The sequence below is a fragment of the Notolabrus celidotus genome, chromosome 20 (genome assembly GCF_009762535.1).
Source record: "Notolabrus celidotus isolate fNotCel1 chromosome 20, fNotCel1.pri, whole genome shotgun sequence".
NCBI lineage: Eukaryota > Metazoa > Chordata > Actinopteri > Labriformes > Labridae > Notolabrus > Notolabrus celidotus.
In genome coordinates this window covers 2227694-2244710 of record NC_048291.1, presented here as the reverse complement: position 1 = coordinate 2244710, position 17017 = coordinate 2227694, and the positions used below count along the sequence as shown (strand labels likewise).

The window sequence follows — 17017 nt, the reverse complement described above, 5'->3', positions numbered from 1 at the left end:
TATTTAAAAAAAAAGAGGCGCGAAAATTTAACTTTTTTTTAAACTTTAGCTGAAATGCTAACGTTTTCATCCACTGCTATTTCTTCCTTTATTTAACGGTAAGTTAAGCAATATAGATTGAATGTGAGTATTTTAATGTGATATAACTTTATTCACCAATACTTAGAACCGTCACATTCCCGCGTTTATCCTGATCGCGAGCTTTAATTTTGATACAGGCTAACGACTAAGCTAACATTATGCTAACTAGCCTTTGCTCACTTTCTACAGTGTTTACATCATAATTAAGTCCACCTGACGTGTTCCTGTCGACAGGTGGAGCAACAAACATGACAGGTGGGGACATAATCCACGACAAGACCCACTTCAGACACGACCCGAGGTGGAGCGGGCGCCTGGGGCCTGCTGAGGGGGGCGGCCTGCTGCTCTGTGTGACCTGTGTGATAGAGATGATGGAGAGGGAGGATGTAGCGGTAAGAAACACACAAGAGTCAGTTTAATTCAATAAATATCCTCCAAACATCATCGTTTCCTCCATGCAGGTACATCTGAGGAACGACCTGATTCAATTAATAGAAAGTAGCCTACACATATTCCCCTTGAAGCACAAACTCCCTCTCATCTTCTCTCTCCTCCTTTCTTTCTGTTCTGCAGTCTGTGAGGAAATCGTTTGTCCTGTCCAGTATCAGCGGGGTGTTGAGGTGTTCCCCCGGGGTCCTGAGAGGGCTGCTCCAGCAGGACCACAGAGTCTGTCTGCATTTCACAGCTTCTCTCCTGGGTGAGACTCAGAGACTTCAAACATTAGAGTCAGGATGAGGAGGAAGGACTGGACTCACCTTTCACTCCTTACCTCTGCCAATCAATCAATCTTTATTTAGGTCTAGACCATACTCTATGTTCTATTATTAACAAAGACCTAACATCAAGACAGGATCAGATCCAGTCCCATCTTAGAGACGGGACTCAGTCTGATCTCATCTTAATCCACCATGAGCAGAGCACTTTGCAGCATTTAGCAAGTTACAGTGGCAAGGACAAACTTCCTTTAACAGGCAGAAACCTCCAGCAGGACCAGACTCATGTTAGACACACATCTGCTGAGACCGTGTTGGAGAGAGGGATAGAGGGAGATGAAGAGAGAGAGATGATAGTGGGGAGACAGATAGTAGTAGTTGTAGCAGCTGGAGTCTGGCATGTCCACAGCAGCAGAGATCTAGAGGAACCTACGAGACAAGGGAGCTCAGGGACTCCAGAAAGGTCTAAGAAAAGAGACCTCCAGCAGGACCAGACTCACGTTAGACACACATCTGCTGAGACCTACCGCGTTGGAGAGAGAGATAGAGGGAGATGAAGAGAGGCCGTCATTAGAAGGGTGTTGCACTGACCCTCAGCTTCACATTGACTTCTCATCAGCTCTGGTTTGCTCAAGCTGTGACACATAGAACATGAAGTTTATCTACTTCTTAATTCATTGGAATCATCCTCTGATGAAATGTCCAGAAATTTCCATTTCTCCATTTTATTCCTGTTGGTCATTTTTCCTATCATGACAGCTGAAACATATCAAATGTGTAGTTACACTGTCAGTGCAGGGATAATTGAATGGTTGAAAATTGCATCACATTTTTTCAGATTCTTTTTGTTAACTAGAAATCCAAATTTTTGGGCTTACTCCTTTCTGTGCAAACAAGATATGACTAATCCACACAAATAAAGCTGCAAAGGGGACAAAAGAGCCGGCCTTCAGATCTGAATTTCTGAAAAGACAAATTTAAAAAGCATGTGAGAAAATGTCGTGTTTGTCTTTGCTTTTTATGCAGCTATGTGTTTTGAAAGTGCAGCAAATCTAATCAAAGTTACAAAGAATGCACCTCTTATCACTCTCACATGAGATCAACAACACAATTCTACATGTAATGTCTTTGTACCTTGTATCCTCTGCTTTGTTTGTCCCTGTCTCCTCCCTGAGTGTTAATTCTGTGTCTTTATTTTTGTTATCCGACCTCCGAGGGAGCTCTGCACATCACGGTTTTTGAAGTCTGCTTTTTAAATCCAGCCCGCCTTTGCTGCTTTGTCTCCAGGGATGCTTCGCTCCAAGGAGGACCCGACCACCCTGGGAAAGGTTGAGCAAGGTGAGGAGATGCCTCTTTGTAGTCAGGGTAATGTATTTGTGTTGATGTTGGAGTGCATAAACAAACACAAGCACAAACAGAGACGTCCTGCTCATATTCTCCTCTCACTCATGTTGGAACTAACTTTGTAACAGAGCACAAATAAAAGGCTCCCTCTGTTAATCAAAGACGCTGCTCTCTCTGTGATAACAGAAACAGCTGGTTACTGATGTGATTGCATTGATTCCTCATATTTAGAGTAACATTTTGAGCTTCACATGTTTGTATACGTTCAAAGCCGTGCACAGCTACCTGTCCATATTTAGTGATCAGCTCAGTCTGTCACCTGCAGGTATTTCTCAGTGTCGTCGTAACGTTCTCCTCTCAGTGAACTAACACATTTTCATGCACAGTCGGAGTCTCCTCACTGCAGCTAACTGCTTTAAATGCAGACATGTTTTGCTAAGTGCAAACGACAGAGTGATTTTATGGAAGCTGTCGGAAAACGCCTCGGGGACCACTTTGCTGTAATAGTTAGTGGAGTGCTTAAAATGTGACACAGCTCCCGCTGATTGCTAAAAGAAGTGATTGACACATTTTGAGACTCATTTCCATCCTAAGAATAAGGCAGTCATAATGTATGCGTGAGGAGAGGAGACACAAAGATCTATCAATATTAAAAATAAGGTACTCTGATTCGTGATACAACCTGTTCTTACATTTGATCATATTGAAAAGCACCAAAGCTGATGAAAAGACAGATCTACTGAAGACATGCTTTCAATCCAAAGCTACTGCAAGGAAAAGAAAGAGAGAGAGGGAGGGAAGAAGAACAGGTCGATCAACATAGAGACAAAGTACAGAGAAAGAAGAAGAAGAAGAAATGGTAGAAAAGACAAGTTATTCTCACAGATCATCTCACAGCGGTTACGCTCTTACAGAACTTATAAACACATTCACACGTCTGCACAAACACCAGATTTCATCCGTTTGCTGCTGAAGTCACGCTTCGTCCTGACGGCTGTGTGTCTCTGCTCGGCCGTAATAATAATAATAATAAAAATACATCTTATTTTGGGCGCCTTTCAGATCACCCAAGGTCACCTTACAGATCATAAAAGCATACATCATTAAAACATCATAAAAACAAACAAACAAACAAAAAGTAATAAATAAAAAGTAAAAACTAGTGAGGTGCAGAGAGTCCAGTTTAGAGTGAATATGTCAGTTTGAACAGGTGAGTTTCGAGTTGGGATTTGAATAGTAGGCTGACTTTGTAATTGTCTTAATGTGGCTGCTGAAATTAAGGTCTGAGTCTAAGACTACACCAAGGTTTCTGGCTTGGTTTGAACATTTCATCTGTGCAGATTGGAGCTGAGCAGTTGTCGTGGAATTTTCATAGTCTTATATATGTATATAAGAATGTTTAACTATTGTATTCTTTCAGTCTAAATGTCATGTTTAGAGTAACTTGATTCCTATGTCATCTGTTACGGGCAAGATAATGTCAGGGTAGTAGTCAAGATCTCTCCCCCTGCTCCTGTCTTTATCTATGTGTTATCAATCAATCAATCAATCAATCAATCAATCAATCAATCAATCATCAATCAATCAATCAATCAATCAATCAATCAATCTTTATCAATCAATCTTTATTTGTATAGCGCCAAATCACAACAAACGTTATCTCAAGACGCTTTTACAAACATAGGAGGTCTAGACCACACTATGTGTCTCCAGAACTAGAGCACAGGTCTTCTTCTTACTTGTTGTGTTCCTATTGTCCAAACATGGTTATCTAACTTTAGTGTCGTCTTCAGAGGGAATAAATACCATGCCAAGGGTTTTGTCTGTCAGAACTGACTTGGCATTGCACTGCACTCTCCTGCCTGTGTACTGTTATGTTATTTCTCCTTGGCCAAGTTCTACATAAACTATTTCAACGTAAGCCGTCAGAGTCTCCTGAGTCTTCTGTGTCCAGTGTCCAGTTTGTTGCTGAATTCCATCACAGCAGTAACCTTTAACCTTTCTTCCTCCAAAAACAATCATTTCAGTTTTTTCTTTGTTTAACTGAAGAAAGTTCTGTCTCTGGTCCAGTCATTGATTTGTTCGATGCATTTACTCAGTGTTTGTATGGGACTATAATCCCCTGGTGATATGGTGATGTAAATCAAAGTGTGCAGGTTGAAAATCTAAGGTAACAAAGTGAACTATTTTGGGTGCACAGGAGTTCACTAATAGTTGTTGTGGAAATGAAACAGGTTTTTAATATCACTTGATTTTTACTGGTGTTGTTTCAGAGTTCAAAATTCTGGTATGGTGCCGACTCTAATTATAACAACATGACCGGGAGACTTTATGGGGTGGATTTTAGCTCAGAGGAATATCTGCAGGTAGTAGTTATGGCTTTCTGAACTGTTGACATCAGATCAGCTCTAACACACGTGACAGGATCACTCAGATAAGATAAACACTGATTTAAAAACATCTACAACTTAAGAAAGCTCACTCATATCCAGGTTGTAGAAACGCTGCTGTGCTGTTTTCTTTTCCTCTCCTAAATGTGAGAAACTGACTTTAACTTTGATGTTTTTCTAATGCAGGATCTTCTGTTTTCTGTCTGATGTGTGTGTCTTTGTGTATACATGTGTTTGTGTGTTCCAGTGCTGGTTCAGCTGCTTCTGGAGCTCCAGAGTGAGCCGTCATACCGTTTTGTTTTGGATGAGATACACGAACAGGTGAGGCACACATTCACAGACATGCAGAGAAACTCCTGCTGGTTTACACACACAGGCTCAGAAACATGCTCATCACACACGCTGAAATATTTAACAGCACTTGTGTAAGGAACAACACAGCCTCCCCGGGTTGTTTGGTAAACAGACGAGTGCCTCTCTTTTGTGTCACCTCTGGGAGAGGCAGTAGTGGAAAAGCCTCAATCAGGAGCCAGATGGAGGAGAGTAAATCCACTACGCTGATGATGACAGAGGTTTGACTCCATATGGAGGTGCAGACAGGTCACATTTATGTTACTAGAATGGAGCCTGATTAGAAAAATTCAAAGGAAATGTATTTAAAGCGACCATCTGTGAACCATAAAGCAGTCTGCCTGAGCGCTGGGAGAAGACGTTTGTGTCTGAGACATAAAAGTGAATCACAGGCTCATGTCGAAGGTTGATATAGAAGAGGAGTTAGAGAAGTTAAAGTCACTTTTTACCTCCCTTAATAACATTAAAGTACTTTGGTGTGCTGTGAGGGTTTGAGTTTTAGTGGATCAGCTTTAAATAACATGCTCTCTGCAGCTCACAGTGTCACAGACAGCCTCTGTGTGCCATTTGTTAAATCTGACATGAGCCTGTACGCCCTGAAGCGGTGCTCTGCAAATGAGAGTTCAATAAAAAGCTCCTTTCCTCTGATTTGTCTTCTGTTATTGATTTTTATTCTGTTCAGTTCAGGGACCAGTTCGGTATGAACGCCTTCCTGCCTGTTTTCAAGTTCTTGGGGAGCCTGGTGGAAGCGGTCCCCGACCTGGCTCACACCCTGGTTACTCATTACGGTAAGACTCTGCAACAGACACACCTCTCAGTTATACAGGTACTGAGTGCAAAGAGGAGCACCAGTGTTTCATGACATCACTATACGCACAAATGATGGATGTCAGAGATACTTAAACTCACCCAGTTGCCCCAAGTGGGGGTGTTTAAGTATCTCGGGGTCTTGTTCGTGAGTGGGGGTAAAATGGAGCTTGAGATCGACAGCGTCAGCAGTTATGCGGGTGTCGTACCGGACTTTATCTTTAGGTCATCCAGAGGTGGAGTTGTTGTCATGACATGTGGTATCTGCAGCACAGTTACCACCAACCAAATTTAGCTCCAACTATGCATGATTGTAATTCCTATTTGTATTGTTATTTGCATAGAAAGGGTCAGATTCTACCCACAGACTGTATTAATATGGACGTAGTATCCGTGACGTCACCCATCTGTTTCTGAAGAGCAGTTTTGAAGGCAATCGGCGGCAGCCATATTGCTTATGTTGAGCCAATGTGACATAAAGAGGTGGAGTTTGAGCCTCCGAGCCAACAGCTGCAGTGTTCCTGCAGTCAGCTGTGCTTCTCATTGGAAGAATCGTAATCGCAATATCTTTGAAATTGCCTCGTTAGAAAACAATTCACCCCCCTCACAGTGAGAGCACATCGAGAAATGAGCTATCCAGACTCCACTCGTCTTTTGAACCAGGCTGTAAACATCAACGTCCACAGCAGCAGAGATCCAGAGGAACCTACGAGACAAGGGAGCTCAGGGACTCCAGAAAGGTCTATGAAAAGAGAGAAGAGAGGGAGACCAGAAGAAAGAAAAAGAGGAGAAGAAATGGTGGAGGAATGACAGAAGGAAAGGACGAAGCAACATCAAAAGAACAAAGAGAGGAAGAAGAAAACAGAGAAGGGAAGAAGAAAGAAAGAAAGAAAAAAAAGGAATGAAAGGAAAAAGGAAAGAAATAAAGAAAGCAGGAAAGAAGGAATAAAAGAAAGAAAGAAATATGGACAGAACAAAGGAAAAAAGAAAGAAATAAAGAAAGAAGGAATAAAAGAAAGAAAGAAATATGGACAGAACAAAGGAAAAAAGAAAGAAATAAAGAAAGAAGGAATAAAGAAAGAAAGAAAGACAAAAAGAAAGAAGGAAAGAAGGAATATGATAAAGAAAGAAAGAAGGAATGAAAGGAAAGAAAGAAAGAAAGAAAGAAAGAAGGAATACAATAAAGAAAGAAAGAAGGAATGAAAGGAAAGAAAGAAAGAAAGAAAGAAGGAATACAATACAGAAAGAAAGAAGGAAAGAAGGAATACAATAAAGAAAGAAAGAAGGAATGAAAGGAAAGAAAGAAAGAAGGAATGAGAGGAAAGAAAGAAAGCAGGAAAGAAGGAATACAATAAAGAAAGAAAGAAGGAATGAAAGTAATGAAAGAAAGAAAGAAAGAAGGAAAGAATACAATAAAGAAAGAAAGAAGGAAAGAAGGAATACAATAAAGGAAGAAAAGAAGATGAAGTAATGAAAGAAAGAAAGAATAAAGAATGGAATACAAAAGAAAGAAAGAAGGAAAGAAGGAATACAATAAAGAAAGAAAGAAGGAATGAAAGTAATGAAAGAAAGAAAGAAAGAAGGAAAGAATACAATAAAGAAAGAAAGAAGGAAAGAAGGAATACAATAAAGGAAGAAAGAAGGAATGAAAGTAATGAAAGAAAGAAAGAAAGAAAGAAGGAATACAATAAAGAAAGAAAGAAGGAAAGAAGGAATACAATAAGAAGAAGAAGGATGAGAGGAAGAAAGAAAGAAGGAAAGAATGAAAGAAGGAAGAAGGAATACAATAAGGAAGAAGAAGGAATGAGAGGAAGAATAAAGAAGAAAGAAGAAAGAAGGAAGAGGAAGAAGGATACAATAAAGAAAGAAAGAATGAATGAAAGTAATGAAAGAAAGAAAGAAAGAAAGAAGGAATACAATAAAGAAAGAAAGAAGGAATACAATAAAGAAAGAAAGAAGGAATGAAAGGAAAGAAAGAAAGAAAGCAGGAAAGAATGAAAAAGACAGACTCCACTGGTCTTTTGTACCAGGCTGTAAACTTGTTTATTTCTGCTGTAGAGATCGTCTGTTTCCCATTCATGTGTATGTGACTTCCTGTACTTCTGGATCCTCGATGAACCGCAGCTTTGAACACTTCCACATTAGACTCATATTTTTAGACTGGAGTTTGCTGCTTGATTCTACCCCAGAGAAATACTTAATAGCTCACTTTAATGTCTGTAAACAACAGCGGTGCACAGTGACGCTGTTTGCTCTGTGGTTTGTGAATTAGACCGTCTCTTTTGGGCTCATCTGCACAAGCTTAGCTGCACAAACCTTAGTGAATCAGGCCCTGGGTGAAGTCAAGTTAATGTTATTCGTACCGGCCTGAGTCACAGATGAAATGTTTGCTCAATGCAGCACTTTAATCTGAAGCTGAATCCTTTCTTCAATATCCACAACTCAGAATCAGAGGTACTTTATTTATCGTGGGCGGAGGGTGGGGGGCAGAGTCTGTAACTTAATCATAACAGCCCATTTTGACCTTTTCAACAACATCCATAATGCATAGAAGTAGTCCGACTGTATCCACTCCTGAATTATTCTCCCGGTGCTGCTGCTGTACCCGGTTCCACTCCCTCTGCCTCTGAGATATGAGAAGAACTCTATTTCTAATATCCTCTTCTTTGAACTTTTTCAATCCAATCTCTCTCTCGCTGTTACGACCTTTCAAATACGCTCCAGCTTCTTTGAGATATCCGCGCTTTGGCCACACTTTAAATTCCATCTGCATATCCGACGCGGCGGCGGCGGCGGTGGCGGCGGCTCTTTCTGCAAATAAAGGAACGAGCTGCAGAAGTTACAAATGCACGTTCACGCAGCCTTTCCCCCCTGACATGCACCGTGTGTTTATATCTATATGTCTGTTTGCAGAGCTGCAGAGTACGCATCACCCTCGTCTCTGCTACAACCACCTGTGTGATGTCTCCTCGCAGAAACATTACACCGCTCTGTTTAATGTGCGGCGTTAATCAGCTGATTGTCTTTAAAAGAGAGTGAGTGTGAGCGTTGAGCCCAGCAGGCAGGAGTTATAGTTTTGTTCTGTGCCACATGTGTGCACCCCTCGTGAGTTTAAAGCTCCCCTGAGCAGACGCAGGTAGCGGCAGGTTGTTGTGATGCTGATGCACGATGCGGGCCGCCACTATTGACTGTGCGTGCCTCTCTGCGGCCCGTCACTCATCGTGCCTCCGCGGGGCTGTTTGGACTAACGACAACAGCACGCCAACAATAACAAGAGCCCAGAGCACCCAACACAAATGACTCCCTCGCTCTGACTCACTCCATTTGTCTCAAAACTTAGCGTCCCTCTGGCTTCCTCCCTCCTCTTTCTCTTAGTTATTACTGGTGTCCAAATTCCCCTGGAGGAGTGGATCCAGATGAAACGCAGGAGCTGGGAAGAGGAAGGGTTTTTAGATAAGAAAGAAGAAAGCAGACAAACATAACATGAAGGATGAAAGAGGAGAGAGGAGGGGACACTTTTACAAGCTGCCATATTTCTTTCACATTTCTCAAAGCTGGAGATTAAAAATAAGTTCACTGATTCAAATATATTTTCTTTAGCTACAAATTAATTCACCACATCAGTGCTTTCGCTCAAGGCTCCTCAAAGAAACACAAACAAGGACTTGTTTGGTGTGCAGGGATATTTTAGTTCGTCAAACGCACATTTTGTTTGCAGGAAACAATGAGAGCTGGAAGTATAAAAAGCTTCAGAGTGAGTTTTGATATCAGGCTAAAGAAACGAGTGAAAACATCAGAGGAGAAATATTGTAGAGAGCAGATCACAGGAGGAACAAAGCGTGGCGGGTGCAGAGCGTCACAGCAAGAAATGAAACAATAACATGGAATAAATCCTTAGTTTCCAAACGCAGAGAAAGAAATGTTTCATGGGATTCAGTTTGTCGTGCCTCGGTTTCTGTGTTTGCGTGCCTCATGTTAAAAACAGTAAGGCTTTCATTTTCCACCCATCCTTTAACCACCCGCTCTTATCTCCCTCCTCCCCTTCTCCCCTCTTCAGTCTCTTTCTCTTTTAAGCTCCACTCTCATCTTGGACGCCTCATATATTTTGGTTTAATCAAACATGTCTGGGAGCCTCTCCTGGCTCACATGGGTTTTGATCTGCTTCACAGAGCAGCTGGGCTCGGCTCTCGTACGTTGTTCTCTCTCTCTCTCTCTCTCTCTCTCTCTCTCTTCCAGCCTCTCTCTGTTTCTGAACTAACTCTCTTCCTCTTCTTTATTTCCCCCAAGCCGCCTCTTTGTCTCTCTGCCTGTGGTTCCTCACATCATGTGTACTCTAATAATAATAATAATATTAATACATTTTATTTATAAAAGCGCTTTAAAAGATTCTCCAAGCACTTTACAGGAAAATAAGATAAAATTATACAATAGAAAAGCAGTGCAAAAAAAAAAGCAAAGAAGAGCAAGACAGCAAAATAAAACAAAACAAGAAAAAAATCAACCAATTCTAGTTTAAAAGCCTTTGTAAAAAGGTGTGTTTTGAGTCCGGATTTGAATTTGGTGAGTGAGGGAGAGAGTCTGAGGTGTTGGGGGAGAGAGTTCCAGAGGGTGGGGGCAGCGACAGAGCAGAGAAGGCCCTGTCCCCCCAGGTTCGGTGCTTGGGTTTTGTGAGAGGGGAGAGGAGGTTGGCATTGGTGGAGGGATTGTATGGCTGCAGAAGGTCAGTGAGGTAGGAGGGAGCTAGATTGTGGAGGGCTTTGTAGGTGATGAGGAGGATCTTGTACTGTATTCTTGAGGGGATGGGAAGCCAATGGAGGTTCTGGAGGACTGGGGTGATGTGGTCTCTGGAGCGGGAGTGAGTGAGTGAGGAGGTGTGCAGCTGAGTTTTGTATGTATTGTAGTTTGTTGAGGAGGGTGTTGGGTGAACCGTAGAGCAGGAGTTCCCAAACTTTTCAGTCCGCGACCCCCAAAATATAGGTGGCAAAGACTCGGGACCCCCACTGTCCCTCAAAGTGAGTTCATGTGTCTTCATTTAGCTGGTCTGCAGAAAATGACCCTACCTATATGAGCATGTGTCTGTGTTTCCTGTGCTGTTATGAATTAACCTGCTGCTACTGATGCTTTTGATAATTAACTGTTCACTAATTCTAAACTTAGGAGACATCAGGCAACAAAGAAAGGCAGAAAACTCATTACATTTTCTATTTTCAAGGTTTTATTTCAAGGTTAGCTACTATTTTTGTTTAAATATTTTCTACTATAATGTGTAAAATTTACTATTTTGAGAATAAAATTCTGGAAGACATCTCACGACCCCTCATTTGTGTCTCGCGACCCCCCAGAGGGTCCAGACCCACACTTTGAGAACCCCTGCCGTAGAGGATGCTATTGCAATAATGGAGTCTTGAGGTGATGAAGGCGTGGGTGAGAGTTTCAGCTGCAGTGAAGGAAAGGGAGGGGCGGAGACGGGCGATGTTTTTGAGGTGGAAGAAAGCGTTTTTTGAAATATTGTTCATGAGTTGTTGAAAGTTGAGTGACTGATCAAAATGATACCAAGGTTACGATGTGGGCGGATGCTGAAACAGTGGATTTATCAATAGTGAGTGAGAAGTCCGGGCAGGTGGAGGTGAGGGATTTTGGGCCTATGATAAGAATTTTGGATTTATTACAATTGAGTTGAGAAGTTTGTTTGCATCCAGGAGTTTATTTCAGTGAGGCAGTTTGTGAGGGTGGTGTGGGAAGCAGCGGTGATGGATGTGGTTGAAATGTAAAGCTGGATGTCGTCGGCATAACAGTGGAAATGGAGGCCATGGCGGCGTATGATGTGACCAAGGGGGAGCATGTAGATGATGACTCTAGTTCTGACTCTAGTGTTTGTCACAGAATGATGATGTACCTGTGATGGCACAGGTGGCGACAGGGGGTGTAGAAGAAACCTGTTAACTACGTGGCTCTTAGGGTCAACTGCACGTTAAAGAATGCAAAAACAATTTATATAAATGTACGTGTTAAAGCTGTACACCTACCTTCTCTTTCCCTCATCAAACTTATAATTTAAATCTGGCTCGCCCCGTTATTCTTGGCACTTGAAGTTAGCACTTCTGTCACCCTCTTTGACTTAACGAGAGGAAAATTGGTTTGAAGGTACTGAAGCCTTAAAGAGCGGTTAAAGAGGGAATGAGTCACTCTTACCTCTGATATTTAATTTGATTATTACACCTGGTTTGAAAGCCCTCTCTCAATAACTTACACTCTCTTCTCCCTCCAGCTCTCTCTCTTACTGAATCAGTCCTTTTAACCCGCTCCTCTCTTCTTATTTTTGTCTCTTCCATCATCACGCTCTGCATGAGTTTCTCTCGTTCTGATGTTTTTCTCCTCTTGTGACTCTGAACCATTCTCCCCTCCGTCAGACAGCGAATCTAGGACTCTCCAGCTTCCTTCTGCTTTGCACCAAAAGAGACTCTTCTCTGTGTATTTTTACAACCACCTCTTTTGCACCCCTCTCCCACATGCCATTTTACCGCTCTTTCTCCCCAGTAGCCCATCCTCGATCCTTTCATCATCATTGCAACTCTCCCTCCAGTGTTGCTCAAGCGTTTTCTTCATAGCTGGAGAGCTCTTTAAGGTGAGACTCACAAACACGCTCTGTTCTCTGCAGTTCGGTCTTCATTGTTCTGCCGTCTCCCTTCAGTGTCTGATAATTTCTTCTTCTCCCACAAACTATAACCCTTTCCTCTCCTGCATATCTTGTGCCAACTGAAAGAACATCACTTATTCATCCTTCTCTTTTATACCCGCCCTCAGTTTGTTTCTGTGTTTACTCACCTGTCCCCCGTCTCTGTCCTCCAGCCCCGCTGCTGGATCACCTGTGCTCCGCCCTACTGTACCCAGATGAAGCGCTGAAGGCCTCGGTCCTGTCCGTGTGGCTCAGACTGTTCAGGACAGCTGGAGGCTTGGCGGGTCAGTCCTTACCCGCCACCATCAGAGACAGAGTGTGCATCCTGTTACTGCAGACTTTAGCCAACGCCAGCTCCCCTCAGCTCATCAATAAGTGCACCGGTGAGAGAAATCACACATTGCTCCTTTCATTATGTTTATTAGAAGGATTTGTATTTAAGAAGTTGAGAAGAAGTCAAGGTTTGTCTGAACGGAGACATCATGACAAACATGGATGAGATATTTTCAAAACAATAAAAAAAAACAGTAATTTGAAACGACAGTAACCTCAAGTTTTTGGAGAGTTTACAAGAGAACTCCATGAACATTTAACTAGCTGCCTGGAACCAAGCTATGATGTTATCTAACGTATAATACTTGAAGGGCTCGATCTAACACGCACGATCTCAAGCACAAATTAGATTAAGACGTGACGGGCTAGTAAAGCGTTGACAGTCGGGTCTATGTTGACTCATAAACATCATGGGAACTGGATTTGATTGCAGTTCTCAGGAAGACTGGATACTTTATAATACCAGAGTATATTTTCCAAAGACATTAACAGACATGTGTGCCAGAGAGAGGCCAGTTAACATTTCCCGCGAGACGGTGCACATAAAAATATCTCTGTTTCACTATCACTTTGAAGAGAGGATTGTGATGCACTAATAAACACGTCTCAGCCCTCTGTGCCGTTCAATTCATACATCAGCTACGACACTTTCATTTCACATGAGAGCCAGGTGCGCCTGCAGGCAGGTGTGATGCTATTTACACAGTGGATTTCAGCTTTCTACTTCATAGATCGGGCTTCAGTCGGCGTGTGTAGCTTCGGTTCTTCCATTTTGTTCAGACGCACAAGACACAGCAGCGCCGTTTCATTAATAATTTAAAACTCAGGACACGTATTGGAAAAGTATAGGACAGTGCAACAGAAAGGTAAGCTGTTATTACTTATTTAACTCCGGGGACACATGACTGTATATTTCAGGGTACTTGCGATACTGCTCAGTCTTTGTTATTATCAGGGGCATCATGGTCACGGCCCCATGAGTCCTGTTTGGGGGTGGGTGTGTGAGTGTTTGTCTGCTTCTGCATGTATGAGAGACAGCGTGCATGAGATGATGCAAAACGTGGTGACACTGTCCACCTCCCTCAGATCAGCCTCAAACTGAAAGCTGCATCATGATGTCAATCATCAATCTTATTTATAAAGCGACAAATCCCAACAAATGTTCTCCTCAGACTCTTTCCAAACAGTCTAGACTGTACTCTATGCTCTATTATTAACAAAGACCCACATCAAGACCGGATCAGATCCAGTCCCATCTTCCAGACAGGACTCAGTCTGATCTCATCTTAATCCACCATGAGCAGAGCACTTTGCAGCATTTAGCAAGTTACAGTGGCAAGGACAAACTTCCTTTAACAGGGCAAAAACCTCCAGCAGGACCAGAACTCATGTTAGACACACATCTGCTGAGACCGTGTTGGGAGAGGGATAGAGGGAGATGAAGAAGAGAGGAGAGAGAGAGAGAGAGAGAGAGAGAGAGAGATGATAGTGGGAAGACGGATAGTAGTAGTTGTAGCAGCTGGAGTCTGGACCACGTCCACAGCAGCAGAGATCCAGAGGAACCTACGAGACAAGGGAGCTCAGGACTCCAGAAAGGTCTAAGAAAAGAGAGAAGAGAGGGAGACCAGAAGAAAGAAAAGAGGAGAAGAAATGGTGAAGAATGACAGAAGGAAAGGACGGGGTAAGAAAAGGAGATAAAAAGGACGAAGCAATATGGACAGAACAAAGAGAGAAAGAAGAGAAGTGAAGAAAGAAAGAAAGAAAGAAGGAATGAAAGAAAGAAAGAAGGAAGGAAAGAAAGAAAGAAAAAAAGAAGGAATGAAAGGAAAGAAAGAAAGAAAGAAGGAATAAAAGGAAAAAGGAATGAAAGAAAGAATGATAGAAAGAACGAAAGAACAGAAAAGGAAAGAATGAGAAAAGGAAAGAAAGAAGGAATGGAATAAAGAAAATAGAAAGACAGAAAGAAAGAAAGGATGAATGACAGAAAGAAAGAAGGAAGGAAAGAAAGAAAGAAAGAAAGAAAGAAGGAATGAAAGAAAGAAAGAAGGAAAGAAAGAAAGAAAGAAGGAAAGAAAGAAAGAAAGAAAGAAAGAAGGAAGGAAAGAAAGAAAGAAAGAAAGAAGAATGAAAGGAAAGAAAAAGAAGAAAGAAGGAAAAAAAGAGAAGGAAGGAAGAAAGAAGAACAAAAAAGGAAAGAAGAGAAAAGGAAAGAAGGAATGGAATAAAGAAAATAGAAAGACAGAAAGAAAGAAAGGATGAATGACAGAAAGAAAGAAGGAAGGAAAGAAAGAAAGAAAGAAAGAAAGAATGAATGAAAGGAAAGAAAGAAAGAAAGAAAGAATGAATGAAAGAAAGAAGGAAGGAAGGAAAGAAAGAACAGAAAGAAAGAAGGAATGAAAGGAAAGAAAGAAAGAAAGAAAGAAGGAAAGAAAGAAAGAAAGAAGGAAGGAAAGAAAGAAAGAACAGAAAAGGAAAGAATGAGAAAAGGAAAGAAAGAAGGAATGGAATAAAGAAAATAGAAAGACAGAAAAAAGAAAGAATGAATGACAGACCCCCAAAAAAGGAATCTACAGCAGAGATCCAGAGGAACCTACGGACAAGGGAGCTCAGGGACTCCAGAAAGGTCTATTGGTTAGTACTTTAATGGGACAGGAAGAGTTAAAGTGAGAGACAGGCAGAGAGAGGAGAGAGAGGGAAAGACAGGATCCCAGTGTGTCAGTGATGTATACTCACACCTCCAGCCCTCTGTCCCAATACAGTAACTTTTGGTGCTTGCACGGACTACAGCCTTTTTTTTAAATTTTGTCCATTCCTGAAACTCACAGGGAGCAAAATCTGTTATAATATGCACACGACTGGATCAGCAAAGAAACTAGAGGTACAGCTTCGTCCTCAGGAGATGTCAGAATCAACACAGCTGAGTTTCTCACAGGAGCTCTAAAGTTGAGCTGAAAGTTTAGTCGTTAGTTTGTTGAGTTTAGTCTGTTACCCTCTCTCCGTAGAAACTTCACTCATTTTTCAGGAACATAAAGTTAGAGCATCATTAACTGCATGGATGAAAAAAAAAACCTGTCCTCATTAAGATCCATCACGCAGCAGAACCGACTGAAAGTGATTGAGTTGCTATCATCAAAGGTTTGGAGTTGTTGAGATGAAGTTCAGTATCCTTCGCTCGGGAAAGCCTGAAAATACAATTTGCACGTTAAGATAAGAGAGGGATGTTATAAAATAGAGATGAAAATGTAAGCAGAGCCATCGGCACAGGCTGCTTCACTGCCAGACTGAGGGAGTGGTGATTCTGATTTTATGGTCATGTTAAAAACACCGACACCTTATTAAGTGTTCCCGAAAGAGAAGAAGTATGAGGGCTGGTTAGGAAGCGTCCTGCAGAGAGGAGCTGCAGAGTCCCAGACAGGATGTCAACAATGAGTGTGACACTGAGAACTTTGTCCAAACCAAAGTGAACTCTCTGATAAATACAGATCCTTAAATAACATCTGTGAAAGATACAGAGTCTGCTTAAAGCTCCCATGAGGAGCTTTTATATGGATACAATTCAGACTACAATTAGATTGCTGCTTTTTTACGACAATCCAAAGCAAACAAGACAAATAACAAGAAGTTATTTGTGACGTCTAAAAACCGCTGGCTTGTATCTGTGACCTCTTCTCAAAGCTCATGACCACAGGTGAGGGTGGCCGCAGTTTGGCTACATTACCTGTTAATCTCATGATCTCAGTAGAGACTCTCTCCCTGTTTTCCTGCACAGAACCATGACCCTGTATTTGGAGGTGCTGACTCTCATCCCAGCCCGCTTTGCACTTAGCTGCAACTGTACCAATGCCACTTTTGCAATCTTCTTTTTTGTCTTATTTAAGTTCTTTTAAGTTCTTTTGGGACCTTTTTGCCTTTCTTAAGGCGTTTTTCGACCAGAGGAACTTAACCCTGAACTACGTGTGTTTCAACCGGTGGACCCAGGGTCTAAATTTAGCTCAGGGGTAGATAATCTTCCCCTTAAAAAGTCCCTGCTAGGGGGGTAGTACTTTTCAAAGGTCCCTGGGCTCTCAGGGGGCGGGGCCTTCAATGCTGAACGTGTCTGATTGGTAGATTAACCTCAGTGTTTTTCTTCCTCCCTCCGTCCACAATAACATCACACACATCTGTGATTCTCTGATTTCTCTTTCTTTCATTAGTTTTTATTGTTCTATCTTTTTTGTATGTGTGTGTACTTTTCAAAAGAAGAAGCTGTGATTCTCTTGATTTAGCAGCTTGTAACAGTAGTCTTCTCTCAGCCCACCGTGAATGCGTCTCTCCTCCCGGTG

At 41.9% G+C, this 17017-nt stretch overlaps 1 protein-coding gene across 3 annotated transcripts in view; it reads left to right on the top strand.

Moving 5' to 3' along the window:
* The window catches only part of LOC117832823 (meiosis inhibitor protein 1-like), a 72314-nt gene continuing 55297 nt past the window's right edge, over positions 1 to 17017 (top strand). Inside the window, exons 1-7 of one of the 3 annotated variants that reach the window (XM_034712110.1) lie at positions 1 to 98; positions 316 to 473; positions 655 to 778; positions 2082 to 2132; positions 4776 to 4849; positions 5562 to 5667; positions 12536 to 12745. In XM_034712110.1, coding sequence (XP_034568001.1) covers positions 330 to 473; positions 655 to 778; positions 2082 to 2132; positions 4776 to 4849; positions 5562 to 5667; positions 12536 to 12745 — 709 coding nt within the window. In that variant the 5' untranslated portion in view covers positions 1 to 98; positions 316 to 329. Of the gene's footprint in view, positions 99 to 270; positions 474 to 654; positions 779 to 2081; positions 2133 to 4775; positions 4850 to 5561; positions 5668 to 12535; positions 12746 to 17017 lie in introns of all 3 variants that reach the window. The other 2 variants (XM_034712108.1, XM_034712109.1) reach the window with 2 other exon arrangements.